At 59.6% G+C, this 14926-nt stretch overlaps 1 protein-coding gene across 1 annotated transcript; it reads right to left on the bottom strand.

The window, feature by feature from the left end:
* Positions 1–140: 140 nt before the first annotated feature.
* On the bottom strand, positions 141–14053 carry SCNN1B (sodium channel epithelial 1 subunit beta). The gene is made up of 15 exons (XM_048494311.1): positions 13678–14053; positions 12452–12724; positions 8805–9123; positions 7447–7738; positions 7055–7245; positions 6036–6139; positions 5433–5596; positions 5033–5131; positions 4667–4759; positions 4143–4260; positions 3443–3518; positions 3253–3310; positions 2462–2523; positions 1575–1650; positions 141–1028 (listed from the first exon to the last, which is right to left on the bottom strand). Exons 2-15 carry the CDS (start codon positions 12495–12497, stop codon positions 645–647), a joined length of 2082 nt encoding a protein of 693 aa, XP_048350268.1. The 5' UTR covers positions 12498–12724; positions 13678–14053; the 3' UTR covers positions 141–644.
* Positions 14054–14926: the final 873 nt, after the last annotated feature.

Below are 14926 nucleotides of genomic sequence, written 5' to 3'. Positions count from 1 at the left end.
TGATGCTTCTCGCCAAGCCGCCACCCCCCACCCTCCCTTGCCCATATTCAGAGTTTGCAGCATTATCCCCCCCCCACACCCACCCACACCCAACAGCAGCCCCATAATAAAGAGCACCACGTCTCCCAGGGGAGAAGCACTTCCAGCAGCCGGCATCTTTATTGGTCTGTAAAACGCTGCTTTCTTCCAGAGCAAACTAACAGGTGTGCTCTTTCCCCCAGATTGGGGTGGGTGGGTGGGTGGGGTCATCATCGATTTGGTCCTTCTGCTGCCAGCCCAGCAAAGTTGCCAGCTGATGCCAGCTCCCACCAGTGAAGGGACGAGGCGAGACGGGGGCGGGACGCTCCATTTGGGACCAAAACCCCAAAGCTGTGTCCCACATTCAGGCCCTACTAATTGCCACCCCCACCCCCCCTTGGCTTCCCAAAGCCCCCATCATCTACCCTTGAAGCTGTCTCTCCAATGGTCTGGTGGGAAAGCAGCCAAGGGTAACTCCCTCCCAAACTCCTGGACCCCACCTCACCCCAGTGCTGCAGGAGAGATCCCCATGGGGCTGGGGCAGCAACTGCCCCCCTGCAGAGAAGTGGAGAGGCGCCCCCCCCCCCGGCTCTTTGGCTCTCCTGCTTCATGGGGGGCAGAGGTCTTTAAACTGTGTTCTGGTCAGGTAAGGACCCCTCCCCGTCGCTGTCCAGGTCGCCCACGTCCACGGGGGACACGCGGAGGGAGTCGTAGTTGGGCGGGGGGGTGCCCGGTTCACACGCGGCTTCAGCCTCCGGACTCTCAGCGGCCTCTTCTTCTTGGAAGGCCAGGTTGGAGTGGCCCTCCACCCTTCGTGCTGCCGTGGGGGGCCTCTCCGTCTCCGGCGCCTTGGCTTTCCCCCTCTTCAGCCCTTTGCACCAGCCAATGAGCTTCAGGATGGTGATCCACAGGAAGTCAATGATGATCTCCCCGAACTCGATGAGGCACAGGACGGAGCCCCCCATCCAGAAGCCGAACTGGCCCCCCAGAGTCGAGAGGAGCCACACAATCTGCAAGGACAGGGGAGGTGAAGGGGCTGCCCCAAACGTGCCTGCTCCCCTTGTGCCAAAGTTTGGATTTGACTCTGCTGAAACAGCCCCAAGGAAGCAAGCTGCTGGACCCCAGAATGTGGGGACTGCGCCGGCAGGCAACAGTGCGGCAGGTGAAACTCTAGGCCGCTGAGAGTCAGGTGATGCCAACTGGAACTGGAAATCCTGACTTTACATATAAGCCAAATGAGAGGGCAAAGAGACCTTGGGGTTGTAGTGAACACCTCTAGGAAGACCCTGACACTTGTGCGGCCACAGTGAGGAAGGCAAACTTGCATGCCAGGAACGATTTGGAAAAGGACTAGAAATTAAAAACGGCCAGTACTGTGATGTCCCTTTCTAGAGTGATGGAGGAGCTTTTGCCCTGATCTCGCTCAATGCTGGAAACCCTCAAGCAACACACTGGGATGAGCCATGGGGGGGAGGAAGCAGCCCCCGAACGCTGCTTTCGGCCCAGAACAGGCACCAGAGCGCTAGCTGAGGCTGGGGTCTGGCTGTGCCCCTTACCGTCGTGGCGGCTGCCTCTGAGATGGTTCGGTAGTTGTACTCTTGGAAATAGATGTTCAGCTTGATGATGCCGCTTCTGCAAGGGGTAAAAGGAGGGATCGTAATTCCTCAGGCCGGGCTGCTCCTCTGCCCTCCTCCTGGCAGCTCCTGTGCCGTTTCCTGAGAACACGGGGCATTTGCATGAAGAGGGCAAGGAAACCTGTGCGGAGTCCTCAAGGCCAGTCCTTGGGGGGGGGGGGTGAAAGGGAGGCCCGCCAAGAGCCTCTCTTTCAGACCTGCCCTCCCTTGGGGGTGTCCCAGGGCCAGGCAGCCAAAGCACAGGCAGGGCGGGGGCTCCAGAGCCAAAAGCATATTGTTGCCCAGCGGCCTGCTGCAAACCAGTTTCCTGCCCCCGTGGCAGCAACCAAAGTGGAGCCGCTTGGCATCGGGCAGAGCCCTGCAGAGTTGCCTTGCCAGCCTGCGCAAGGCAGAGTCGTGTTGCCGGAGACTCAGCGCTGCCTGGAACAGCTGCTCGGCACGTATTCAGCAGAAGGCTGGTGGGGACCCATCACGAGTTCGAGGAGTCTCCCAAGCGACAGGAGCTGTCAGGGAGGCGTGCTAAAGTCTTAGAAGCCCACGTTGGCTTCAGGACTTCCTGCTGAACTGGACTATGAATTATGAGGGAAAGCAGCCTGACCGGCATTTGCTTGCTCCCAGCTGTCACTCAGCCCAGAGGTCTCTGTTCCTCACAAGTAATCGTGAATGTAACAGCAGTCTCCCTCCTGAAAAGCGTCCAATGTGCCCCTCTTGGGCCCTTGTCTAGACAGAGGCCTGCCCCCTGGCACCCTACAACATCCCAGCTATGGGTTATCTGCCCCACGGCTCTGAGAGGAAACGGCCGTGCCCACCTGTTCAGAGTGATGGTTTGCGACTTATCCCTTTCATAGGATAAAATGCGGAAAATCCAGTCCTAGGAAAAGAAAGCAGGAATGCTCCGGTCAACTGATTGGCGGACCGATGGCGATATTCTTCAGGTGGGCCCAATTTGTGTGTTCAAGCCCAGGAAGGTGACAAGATGGGGGGCAGACCTGATGAATCCCCCCCCCCCCCCCCGAGGCTGGCTGGGAACAGAAACCTGCCTGCTCCGGGGAGACTAGAAATTAAAAAAAGCCAGTGCTGCAATGTCCCTTTGAGGATGGATGGAGTGGCCTTTGCCCTAATCTTGCTCATGCTGGAAATCCTCAAGCAACACACTGGGATGGGCCATGGGGGGAAGAAGCAGCCCCCAAATGCTGCTAGAACCCGCTCCATCTTTTTACTTGGAGCAGAGTGAGACGTGGCCCCTGGATTTCCAACTCTGCATCTTTTGGACCACTCACAGACCTTATTAAGTGGCAGGGAGTCATTTGGGGTTTTTTTGCTTCCTGGTCTGATAGGAACCTCTTCAAGCTGGGCCTGAAGCACTCGGCAGTCAACCGCCAGAGCCATGAATGCAACATCCAATAGGGTTTTTCAGATGGCGTTTTCTGTCAGCTTGAGTCATGTTAATCCAGCTGGTCTTGAAATGTTATCCTCCCCACCCAGGGCCTATGGGATCCACTGGGTTACACGCAAAGAATCCACCCCAGGTTTGCTGCCATGGTGATGGTGGGGACACCCCCCCCCCGCCCCGGTAGACTTAAAGGAGGATCTCGTTCACCTCGGAAGCTTCTGATGGCCAGTCAGCCATGGAAATGGTCATCTTGTACTGGGTGTTGCTGCAGTGAAATAAGGTCAGAGGAGGGGAGAGAGTCAGATCGAAGGACTTCTTGCTTATTACAACCCCCCTCCCACATAATCTGTGCCTGTCGATCTGTGCAACCCCCCCTTACAGCTCCCACTGGACTTACTTGCAGGTTTCCTTGCAAGACTCGATGCAAAACTGCCGATGGCTCAGACTCCTTCGCAGGGAGGAATAGCAGTGGGCTGTGGGGTTACAGCAGAAGGGACAGTCAGAGGCCATTGCTCCCTGTGAGGGAGTCTGTGGCGGCTGCTCTGAGAACTGTGAAGCTCCCAGTTGGGTGACGAAGAGGAGGAGACTGGTTTTCAAGGAATGCCTTCCCCTTTCCCGCTGCCCCCCCGCACTCGATCCCAAGCAGAAGTGTTCCACCAGCCAGGTGCCCCGTTGCCACCAGTAAAACCCCAAGAGCTGTCGTGGTTAAGAGCAGGTGGATTCTAATCTGGAAAACCGGGCTTGATTCCCTGCTCCTCCACCTGAGTGGCTGAGGCTTATCTGGTGAACCAGATGTCTTTCCCCACTCCTACGCATGACCTTGGGCTAGTCACAGTTCTCTTAGAACTCTCTCAGCCCCACCTACCTCACAAGGGGCCTGTTGTGGGGAGAGGAAGGGAAAGGAGCTTGTTGGCCACCTTGAGTCTCCTCACAGGAGAGGAAGGTGGGGTATAAATCCAAACGCCTCCTCTTCATGCTGGCGGTTTCCACTGAGCCCAGGACCACCACTCCCCCAAACCACGCCCAACACCGCAGCGTGCTCATTTACTTCACAGCCTGGCCGAATGCTGGCACTGCCGGTTCTGTCCCACCCTTACCCCAATCCGGATAGTCGTTGTTGTTGCAATACTCAGCTCCTTCGGGCAGAGGGAACGCAGAGTGGCCGCACCGGCACGTGTCCACCGTCTGCTGCTGGAAGCAGGACCGAAGGCACGCCTGGAGGGGGAGAGGGTGCTGGGTACAGGATGCCTGGGGGCACGTCCCTCCCCCCCCCCCAAAGCAAGCCCCATCCCCAAAAGAGAGGACTTCTGGCAGCAGCCGCCAAGCAGAGACGAAGCCAGGGATGGCAAAGCCTTCGGCATGGGGCTATCAGTACACAAAGGGGCATTTTCTCTCTTAAGGTGCCAGCAGGCAACGATCCCCTGAGGGAAAGAAAGCAACCATGACTCTTGTCTTCCTGCCTCTGAGAGGGAAGAGCTAAGTTCCCTCCAACCCCCGCCCCAGGTGGTTACTGACCTCGCCAACTGGCCATTTTCCTGCCACCTTCAAGTGAGTTTGGGGGGGGGGGCAGCAGCAGCATCTCTGGGCTGCACCCCACCCCCACCTGCCCCGTGTCACTCACCTGGATGGAATACGTTGTTCTACGCTGGCTTGTTGCTGCAATCCTCTTAGTGGCTTCCTCCAACGTGCAGTTGCCGCAGGACTTCATTTCCACCTAGAAGAAGGAGAGTGCTTGCAGAAAAGGGGAACAGTAGCCCTTTCCTCCAGCTGTTTTTTTGCCCTGTTGGGGGGCAAAATCCAGGTACCCACAAGCGACCCTCAGTACCCACATATCCCCCCAGGGGAGGAAGGCACAGCTCTCTCTTCACACTCCACACAGTCTGTTGGCGCTTCCTGTTCTTGGACAGGCAATAGCAGCTCATGGGGAGTCCAGCAACCCCGGTCCTAGCAAGAGACCAGCCACGCTCAGTGGGAGGGGCTCCGTCACCTGCAGTGCCAGGTAGTTTTCGTAGAGGTTCTTCACGTGGATGTCGGACCCGTTGGCGGTGCAGTCGTTGTAGGGATTCCCCAGCCGCTGCAGTTCGTCCTGCGGGGGGGTGGGGGAGGGAGGGAGGGAAGAAGGAAGTCCTCAGAGCAGGGGACTGGGAAGGGAGGGGCCGACCCTCTGGAGGGAGATTGGGGGCTTTGGCTAAGGGAAGAAAAGGGCAGCCAACAGAGCTAGACACCTCCCTGCCGCCTGACCGAGGAAGCAGGCCGCTTTGGACACCCTGCCTGAGAAGAGCAGAAGGTTGCCGCTTGCCCTGTCCGAGCAGAGTGGCGCCTGAGCAGAGGACGGACGACGGGCACGGCCCCCTGCCCAAGCCGGAAGTGACAGGTGCCCCACTTACCACCATCACCCCAATGGAGGTCTCGGTCCCGGCCATGGCGAAGATGCCCTCGTCTTTGAGGAAGGGGAAGCTTTTCCTGTCGTGCAGCATGAGGCGGGCCCCAGCAGTGGTGGTGAGGAAGGGCAGGTAGTCCGTCTGGTTGATGTCCAGGATGAGCTTCAGTCCTGCAGGCAGAAGGGCTCAGGGTCAACCCCTCCCCCAAACCCACAGGGCCCTACAGGAAAGCGGACCCCGGTGAGGGCTACGTCACCCACTGGCGGCCAGCGGAGGGGGGAGATTCCCACCCGTCTGAGGGTCTTGCCAGAGTTGTGTCTGCAGAGAAGTTTGGCACAGAAAGGAAGGGCTGGCTGGGCCCTGTCTGCCCTGGGTGGGGGTGAGGGGGTGGCAGGAGCAGGGGAGGGGAGGGGCAGGGGAATGTGCCGGGAAAGGCTGCTCTGCTTGTAGCTGAGTGCCTCCTTGGTGCGCAGACGGTTCCCTGGGGCGACCAACCAACATCAGCCGGCCCAAACAGAGGGACAAACACAGTCCAAGCTGGTGACCTTGCCCACAGCTGCGGTCCTCTCCCCCCTCCCCCCAAGCCCTCCATCCTGCCAGGGTACCCACCAAACTCTGCCCCAGGATTGGAAGAGATGAGCTGCTTTTCCTCCATGCCCCAGTTGAAGATGTAACAGTTGCCGTGGTCCGGGTGGTAGAGGTGGGTGAAGTTTCTGCCAGGAGGGAAAAAGTGGTGAGGGGGGGGGCACTGTGAGTGAGGGGCTGCTGGGGAAAGCGTGCCATTTGGGTCTGGCTCCCTCACTGCCCCATCCTGGCCCGAACCAGCTGCAAATCCCTCAAATGCTATCCGCTCGGCTTCTGGAACCCAGAACTGGGCAGCTGGCAAGACGGTGAGGAAAAGGCTCTAGAAGTTCTGGGCCAGCAGACAAGGTCAAGAAGGAGGGTTGCTGGCAAAGGGGCCGCCTTCCCCTCTGGGTTTGAGGGCTGTTTCCCAGGGTGAAACGCAGATATCTTCCAAGAGTGGGGGGGGGACATGAACACGAGCTCCCCCCTCCACACACACACAGACACTCAGGGTCAGTCTTACAAGCAGAGATGTGGCTCTGAATGGGCTTCCTGCCGGGAAATCACCCGGAGCCACACCCCAGGGCAGCCGGGCACTTCAGAGCAAGTGTTTGGAGATCGGCCTGCTGTTGGGTGCCAGGAGTCTGCTCTGAGGATGGAGCACTGGACGGGTGGCTAGGCAGGGGCCGGGTGGGGTGGCCCAGTGCCTACTGAGGGTGCCCAGAGGCCCTGTTCTCCAGAGCCCAGGCCTGCTGTTGGGAAAAGTGAGTGGTGGCTCGAACGGGCCCTAACTGCTTCCACCCAAATCACTCGTCTGATGAGAGGTTTGTTGAGGGCCAGGTTGGCAAGCAGACGGCAAGAGAGAATGAAAGAGACCCAAGTAGAACAGGGCTGGTTGGCAGATGGCAGCGAGAGCCCCCGCCCCCCCCGACCTCCCCACACACACTCACTCACTCTCTCTTCTAGTGTCTCTCTTGGAACCTCCCCCCTCCCCCTCTGGCTTCTTCAGCCTCCCCTCAGAGTTCACACTCCAGCTGTTCAGGGGGCCGATCCAGCGCACACACCTGACATTGCAGGGCCGGGCCCCGTACAGACAGGCCAGGATCATGTCCTTTGACTGGTATCCCGCCCTGATCTTTTCTTTCATGGACATCCGGGAGAGGAGGCTGGTGGACTGCAAGACGTACCACTCAGTCACGGCCTGGGCGGCGCTGCTGAAGTTCCGGTACTCGCACTCGGTGCCGTTCCGACGACACTGGCAACCGGAGAGGGAGAATGAGATGAGCCGGTTGGCCAGGAACCGGAACCTCCATGATCAGGGGCAGCATCCTTGATTTTGTAGAGGGGGACTTTCGGCACAGAGCCAGGAGGGCTTTTCGTTTGCCAAGGCATCTCCTCCGCTGTCACCTGGAGGCCACCCACCCACCACTGTGTGTCCCCCCCCAAACTCACTCACCAGTTTCACAGCCAGCTTGTAATGGGGTCCTTCCACCGAGGAGGAGGAGGCAGGCCGCCATCCCGAGCCAGCAGAGCCATTCCCCAGGATGTCGGTGACGACCGGCTCGGCCCCTGGGCTCTCGGCGATGACCACCAGCGGGATTTGGCCCCAGAGCTCCAAGTTCAGCCTCCGCGTGGTGTTGGCCGGGGGGGCCGAGGTCTCGTTCTGCGGCCCGGATGGCAGCAGCCGCTCCAGGGCCACTTCCACGAGGGCGTCCAAGTCCTTCAGCCGGTTCTTCACCTTGGAATACCTGAAATGCCACCAAGAAGCCACAGATTTGGGAGGGGAGGGAGAGGCCGGGCACAGCCTGAGGCGGGGGGCCCAAACAGCTCCCCTTTTCCAATCCCCGCCCCAGCCAGAAGGACTCTGCCCAGACCAGGCGAAAATCAAGGCACGGGAGCCCTCCTGCATGACCGCCATTCATTCCCAGCCCCCTGAAGCAGCTGCCCCAGAGCCCCCTACCATTGCCCTGGCTCAGCCTTTGGAGGGGTGGGGCACATCTCCCCCTTCACAACACATGGGTGGATCCACACGGAGCTGACCCTGGGGTCTGAACTGGATACTGGGGCAGCTGGGCCTTCACAGGCAGCTACATATCTCCGAGACTGCATCTCCCCATACTGCCCTCAAAGGCCCCTCCATTCGTCGGAGGAGAATCTTTTGATGACCCCTGGCCTGAGAGACATCCGGCTGGCTTCCACAGGAGCCAGGGCTGGTGGGACAAGGGACCAAGTGAGGTCAAGGCCCTGCGGGAGCCATCCCAATTCCACAGGGCCTGCAAGATGCGGCTGCTCCACTCGGCTTTCCCATCTAGCCAGCCGGATTGAAGGATGGCAGATCATCTCCTCTTGGCCTCTTGGCGGGGAGAGGGGGTGGCGGAAGTGATGACGGGGATCTGTATTGTTTATAACCATCTGTTGTTATTTATCAGGCATTGGAATTTTACTTTTTAAAAAATATTCGTAGTGCTATTTTGACGCTTCTGAGGATTGTATATTTTTATGCTGCGACTGCCGCCCTGAGCCACGCGGGGATAGGCCGGGATACACATTTGATAAATAAGTAAATTGCTCAAAGCACAACACTAGATCTGGAAAGAACTAACAACGTCCAAGATGCTGAAGCCGCCTCTCTCGCCCGACTACCCGGATTTGGATCATTGCTTTCTCAGATACTGGTCAACTTCTGCAGTAGCTCTGTGGTGCGTCTTCTGGCCTAAAACCCACCCTCCTTCTCCAGCCAATTGAAGGTGGTCTGGAACCAAAACACCCTAGACGGTGGGTGTGCAACCCCACCAGATACCCCCAGGCACTCACTTGAAAGGGCTGGCGCTGCAAATGGTGACGGCCGGGAAGGTCATGCTCTTGAAGCCGATGGCCAAGGAGGCGGTGACGTTGTAGGAGAGGTAAGAGTTGACGAGGATGCCCCACTGCCAGACCACCAGCGAGGCAAAGAGCAGCGTCAGGATGAACCAGACAAACTTCTTCTTGGGGCCTTCGCGGATGATGCGCTTCGGGCCGTGGGTGTTGGTGTTGTTGCAGTACCAGACAAGGAGCTCCCGGTAGGTGTAGCCGGGGCCCTTCTGGAGTCGATGCAGGGCCTTCACCAGGTACTTCTTCAGGGTCATTTTGGAACCTGCCCTCAAGAGATAAGGAAGAGTCTCACCCCAAAGGACTCTGCCCCATTCCCTCGCTGCAAAAAGGCATTGTCGGGGGCTACTGGTGAGGCCGTGTGCTTTGAAGCCAGGGCCAAAGGAGGCAGTCACTTCCGGCAATGGCTCTGTGGGGCTCAGAAGGGCAGCTGTGGTGGATGGCACGGCTGCCCTCAGACTTGGGGGCTCCACCAAAAGATAACTTTGACGTGAAATGATTTAGCTGGGATCAGCACAGAACTGGATGGCTCCCTCTTCTCTCCAACTGCCCCCTCCCCTCATTTTTCAACTGGCCCAGCAGGGACCACCGTCTGAGGAATCTGGTAGTCGCCTGCCCCTGCTATATCTGCCTTTCCTCTGGAGACAGCTGGTAACTGGAAGTGGCAGATTGGTCCCAAGACTGGTTTGGGCCACCTCGAGCAAGGCATGCTGGCCAGACAGCCCTACAGCAACATGCAAGGGCTTGCTTCAGCCCCGGCCAGTGGTCGCGTGAGGGAGTGCCAGTCACCTGCTGATAGTTGGCAGCTAGCAGGACCCCCGTGAGGGTGGCTACTTCCCGGACCATACTTGTGTGGAGAAGGTGCCCACGGCCCAAGCCCTTTCCCCACTTAGCAATGAGGAGTCACGGGAGGAGGGGGGCGCTGAGCCCGCCCGTCTCCCCCTCCAGCCTCCTCTTTGCTGGAAAGGGGAGATTCCTCAGAGGCGCAACGTAGCTGCCAGGGAGAGGACAAGAGGTTCTGTTTTCTGCATTCCTTTTGTTGTCGAGATACCATCAGTACATTTTGTTCTGCCGATGGAGGGATGTGGCATAGTTCGCACGGGCCTTGCGATCCCTAAAGAATACTTCTGCCTGCATATTTCGGAATCTTTATTTCCCCAGGCGGGTGCATGTGTGAGTGTGTGTGTGTGAGAAAGGCCACGGACGTCACTGCTGTTGAGGCGACGGTTCAGAAGGTTGGGGCTGGCCGAAGGGAAGCTCAGAGACACCCAAGGGGCAGGGAGAGAAGCCATTGTGGGGAGGGGGCTTTTGGTAGCAGGAGCCGGGGGAGGGGAGAGTGTCCTACTGGCCCACCAAACCGACTTCCTTCATACCTGCAACCTGCAGGTCGATCCCACCCAGTAAGGTAGAGGGGTGAACGAAGCCCTGCACGTCGGCTCCCCATTCTGACCCAACCTTTGAAGAAGGTCTGCCTCCAACTTTGTGGCTTCCCTCACATTCTTGCTATGCTGGAAAAACACCCGTCGCCGGAAGGGAACGGGCTGCACGCATCCCAATTAGCTGTGGCTCGTTGCCCAATATGGAGGCTGCTGGTCCAGCCCGGCCAGTTGACAGCGCAGCGGCAGAGTCAACTGGGAATTCCCGAGAGCGGCTTCTCTCCCTGTCAGCCGGGCACGGCAGGAGCATTCCGGGCAAAGGAAGTGCCGCCTCCCTTCTCAAGGACCACCCTTCAGAAGTTGACACAGCTGGCTGAGTGGGAGCAGCCATTCAGTGGGACGCTGATGCTTTTCTGGGGGGGGGGAACTGCTCCAGAAGGGGGGCCAGCACCCAGGAATCGATGCCCTCTTCCCAAATGGGGAGGTCTGGGCAGAGGCGGCAGGGGCAGTTATGCCCAGTTGTGCCCATAAGGATGTTGTGTCTGGCGCATACCAGCAGTAGCCAAGCCCAGGGACCAAATGGGTCAGCTGTCCAGCTCTCTGCCCTGCTGCTTCTGAATGAAGATTGGCCGGCTGTTGTGGGCTTTCTGGGCTGTGTGGTCGTGGTCTGGTAGTTTTTACTCCTAATGTATCATTGCCCTGTTTGAGCGGCACAGATAAATGGGCTGACCAACAAAAGACTGCTTATTTATTAAATAACAACCCTGGAGCCATCCTAGAACAGACTGCAAGGTTTCTTAAATTGGTTGTTAATAAGCAAACTTAATCTAATTATGTCGTATATAGTTCTTATTTTTTAACCTTTTTAATATATTTATATGATTTTCTCTTGTGTACTGGTAACATGCCATTCAAGGTTTATTGTACTGTATTGTATGTTTGCTCCTAACACTGTGCCACAGAGAGAAAGACCTCTCACCGTGACGTGCCTCTGGAGACGCCAGCCACAGATGCGGGCAAAACATTAGGAGCAAAAACTACCAGACCACGTCGGCCACACAGCCTGGAAAACCCACACCAGCCAGTTGATTCTGACCGCGAAAGCCTTCAACACAGGTTAGCAGCCTTCTTCGAGGTGCCACCGGACTGCAGTTTTGTTTTGACCCAGCTAGCTGACTCGGCTGCCCCTCAAGCATCAAAACATGCTCGAAGCCAAAGCCGGAGAGGAATGCAGGTTTGGGGATCAACAGCAAACAGAAGCAGATAGACCCGTCCAGCCTCCTCCAAAAGGCAGAGCAGGTGGGTGGCGGGGAGGAGAGGAGAGGGCCGGCAGCCCAACAGAGAGGTGTGGGGCACGTTTACGTTCCGGTTGAAGAGCCTGGGCTTCCCACATGGGTTATGAAAGAGGTCAGCCCCCTTCCCCTGGAGAGGTGTTGGAAGCTCAGTCCCTCTGGGCCAGACCTCTGCCTGGGAGCAGGTGGGAGCAGGGCTCGGGGCTGTGGGCTGTGGGGCACTGGGAGCTGGAGGGACGTCCCCCGGGCCCTCTCCACATTCCCTTTATGCAACCCCTTCCTTGCTTCACTTGTGCGACGGCTGCCTAGCAGCATTCACAGGAGCGGAGCAGGCAGAACTCACCCTCCGCCTCAGCTGCAGAAGAGGGAGCCGGCTGCACCCCTGGACGTTTGTGGTGCCCATCTCACAAGCCATCTCATCAGGCTGAAATGAGGGCTCTGCTCCACGTATGGGAACGGGAACCTCCTTGGTGGCCTGGGGCAGGATTTGTCCTCCCCTCTGTAGGTGGCTCCGTGGCCAATGAAGAACACCTGTGGGTGCCTGCTCCTCCCCCCTCCCCGCTCTGGAAGAAGCCATGCAGAGGGTGTCATTTTGAAGAGCCACCCTGGAGCTCAAGTTCGGCTGGGCCACCACCAGAAGAGGATGGGCGGCAGAAGGGAGGAGAGGCTCCCCCGCTGGACCCCTGGCTCTTGTGGAAAATGCCCACCCCTGTGAGTCCCCAGGAGGCAGTGGCCCCGATTCCCTCCACCCAGGAACAGCCAGGAGCCGCAAAAGGACAGGGCAGTGTTGCCTCCAGACTCTTTGAGCGGGTCTCGTTCACTTGGGGGGCCACCAAGCCTGGCTAGAAAATGGCAGGGCCCCCTTCCCCTTCTCGCTCCCAGCGGCAGCCGCAGAAGCAGACAGAGACACGTTCTCTGCCCTCACCTGGTCCACTCCCATCTTCGGACGGAAGTGGCGGCGGCAGATCCATCGTCAACTAAGCCAGTTCGGAGAGCAGCTTAACTCTGTGCTGGGAACGAGGCTGCAGGGAATGCGAGGCCGTTCCTGAGGCTCCAGCGCTGGGCAGGGCCAGGAGCACCTCCGTCAACAGCCTCCTTATTGGGATTAATCACTCTGACCTTCGTGGATCAAGTGTCCGGTCCCTGGCCTGGCAAGAGCATCCGGATCCGGGCACCTGGCAGGCAGGTCTGATGTCTCCTGCAAGGCAGAACAAGGAGGGCGGCGTTGGCATCTTCCACGCACTGTGCCACATTTTTGCAGGCTGCCCCTTAAGAACAGAGGATGCCCCTCAAAACCAGGCAGAGGATGATTTCCCTGATCGGGCCGGCTGGCTGACTGCTGGGTTTACGTACACATGGGAAATTTTTAACTGCTACGGATCTCTGTTTGCTTCCCCTGAAAACCAGCCCCGTCGTGACCTTTCCGAGGAGGAAGGGCAGAAAGCAATACCCAAAAACAAACAAACATTCAGTCCTTCCAGCCCGTCAAGCTGGAAAATGGCTGGGTGGTTTCCTGCTCCCCCAACCCCCTGGCCTCACCTCAAGGGTCAGGAGAGCAGGTTCATTGATCCGCAAGGCCTACAGCTTCCCAAATTCCCAGTTCCAGGGAGAAGCGCTGGGTCGGGTGAGCTCGGGTGGGACCATCAGGCCAGGGGGGGAAAGACGCATTTGACGGGGGGGGGGAGCTCAGAAAGGGGGGGGGAGTGGGAATGGGGTTCAGAGACTGGAGGACAGAAGCCAGAAAGGCCTGGCAGCTTCCCACTCTCTGCAGCAATCTATTCTAAGGGCACCCCTGGTGCAGAGGCAAGGCACAGCCACTCTCCTGTGGCTGACCCCCCCCCCTCCCCGCGCTGCTGGGGCTACCCGGGAGTGACCCTCTGCCACCCAGGCTTCAGGCAGGACCCCCCCCCCCCCGGACCCACCTTCCGCCTGCTGGCAAACCCGGCAGGAACCCTTTCAGCTCCACGCCCCTCCCCCCCGGGTGTGTTTGGCCAGCCTGTGGCCCTCGGGGGTCCCAGCGATGCCCCAGCCAGGCTTGGGAGTGGGCTTTGGGCAGGTTCCCTCTCGGAGAGCCACATGGACGGGCCAAGAGCCAGAGGGACGGTGGCGCTGGACCCGGCCTCCCCTCCCCCCGGGCCCGGCCAGCCTTACCTGCGGGCTCCTCCTGGGCGGCGGGCCCTGCACAGCGCGGCTCCTGCCCACGACAGGGAGGGCAGCGCAAGGCGGCCGGGGCCGGTGGGGGACTCTGCGGCGATCGGGGCTGCAGCTCCAGCGATCGACGGGGCGGCTACGGTCGCTCCAGCGGGGCAGACGGCGAGGCAGACCCCGGCGGTGGCCAGGAGTTCCGCAGGCGGCCAAGCAGTGGCCTGGTGCGCCTCTCCTCCTTCCCGCCGCCTGCTCGGGCACCTGGGCCCCCGCCTCCTCCGCCCCGCCCTGCCCCGCCTTGCCTTGCCCTGCCTGGGGGCCTCGGGCAGAACCAGGGAAGGCGGCACTCCTCCTCGCCCCCCTCCCCCGCCCCGCAGCCCCCTTCTTGACGCTCAGCGGGTGCATTGCCTGGGCCCGGCTCCGGAGTCCGGCGGTGGGCGGCCCGATCCCCTCTCCCTCCCCCAGCGTGGGAGGGAAGGGGCCCCCGCCGGCTGCGGACTGCGGCAACCAGGTAGACTCGACGGCAGGCGGAGCGAGCAGGCACCTCAGAGCAGAGTCGCGTGGGGTTGCCAGCTCGGGGCCGGGGCCCTCCGGGAGATTTGGGGGGCGGGGGCGGGTCTGCCTTCCGTCCAGGCCACCCGTCGAAGCCGCCCCCTTGGCCAGGAGAGGAGGCGATCTCTGCAGCCCCGCCGGGATTGCCGGCCATCGCCAGCCACCGCCTGGAAGTTGGCACAGCCTGCGGGCGTTGCTTACTGGCCGCTTGTCGGCGTCTTCAGGGGGTGGGGGGACCTTCGCTGTTATGGCCGGCGGGGGCAAATTCTCTGGGCCCTCTTGGACCCCGACGGACCCACCCCCAACAGTACAGGCACCCCCTCACCACAGCTCCATGTGAGGACAATACAATATTGGCTGAGTCGATATTTTCACAGACCTGTCCAGGAGAACCCCAAAGTCTCTCTCAGTCTCAGCCAGTTCAGACCTCATCAGCATATAAAGCGAGAAAGCCGGGACGTTCCCATAATAAGCTGCACCTTGCATTAAACCTACAGGGGATTTCACTTGCAGGCCTCAGAGAGCGGCTCTTGTGGGGCCAGGGGGATCTCCCCTATCAGGCAACCAAGGAGTCTAGATCCCATCTGTGCCAGTTTCTCACCAGTGATCCCAGACTGGAGGAAAGGTGACGGCCGCTCCAAAAACACGGGAGGGTGTGACTCTCCTTCCACGCCCACACCTTGGCCTGCTTCAGCTTCTGCCG

This window comes from Sphaerodactylus townsendi, linkage group LG04 (genome assembly GCF_021028975.2).
Source record: "Sphaerodactylus townsendi isolate TG3544 linkage group LG04, MPM_Stown_v2.3, whole genome shotgun sequence".
In the NCBI taxonomy this organism is placed as follows: Eukaryota; Metazoa; Chordata; class Lepidosauria; order Squamata; family Sphaerodactylidae; genus Sphaerodactylus; species Sphaerodactylus townsendi.
Note: the sequence above shows the minus strand (reverse complement) of the source record. Positions and strands in the feature narration are given on the sequence as shown.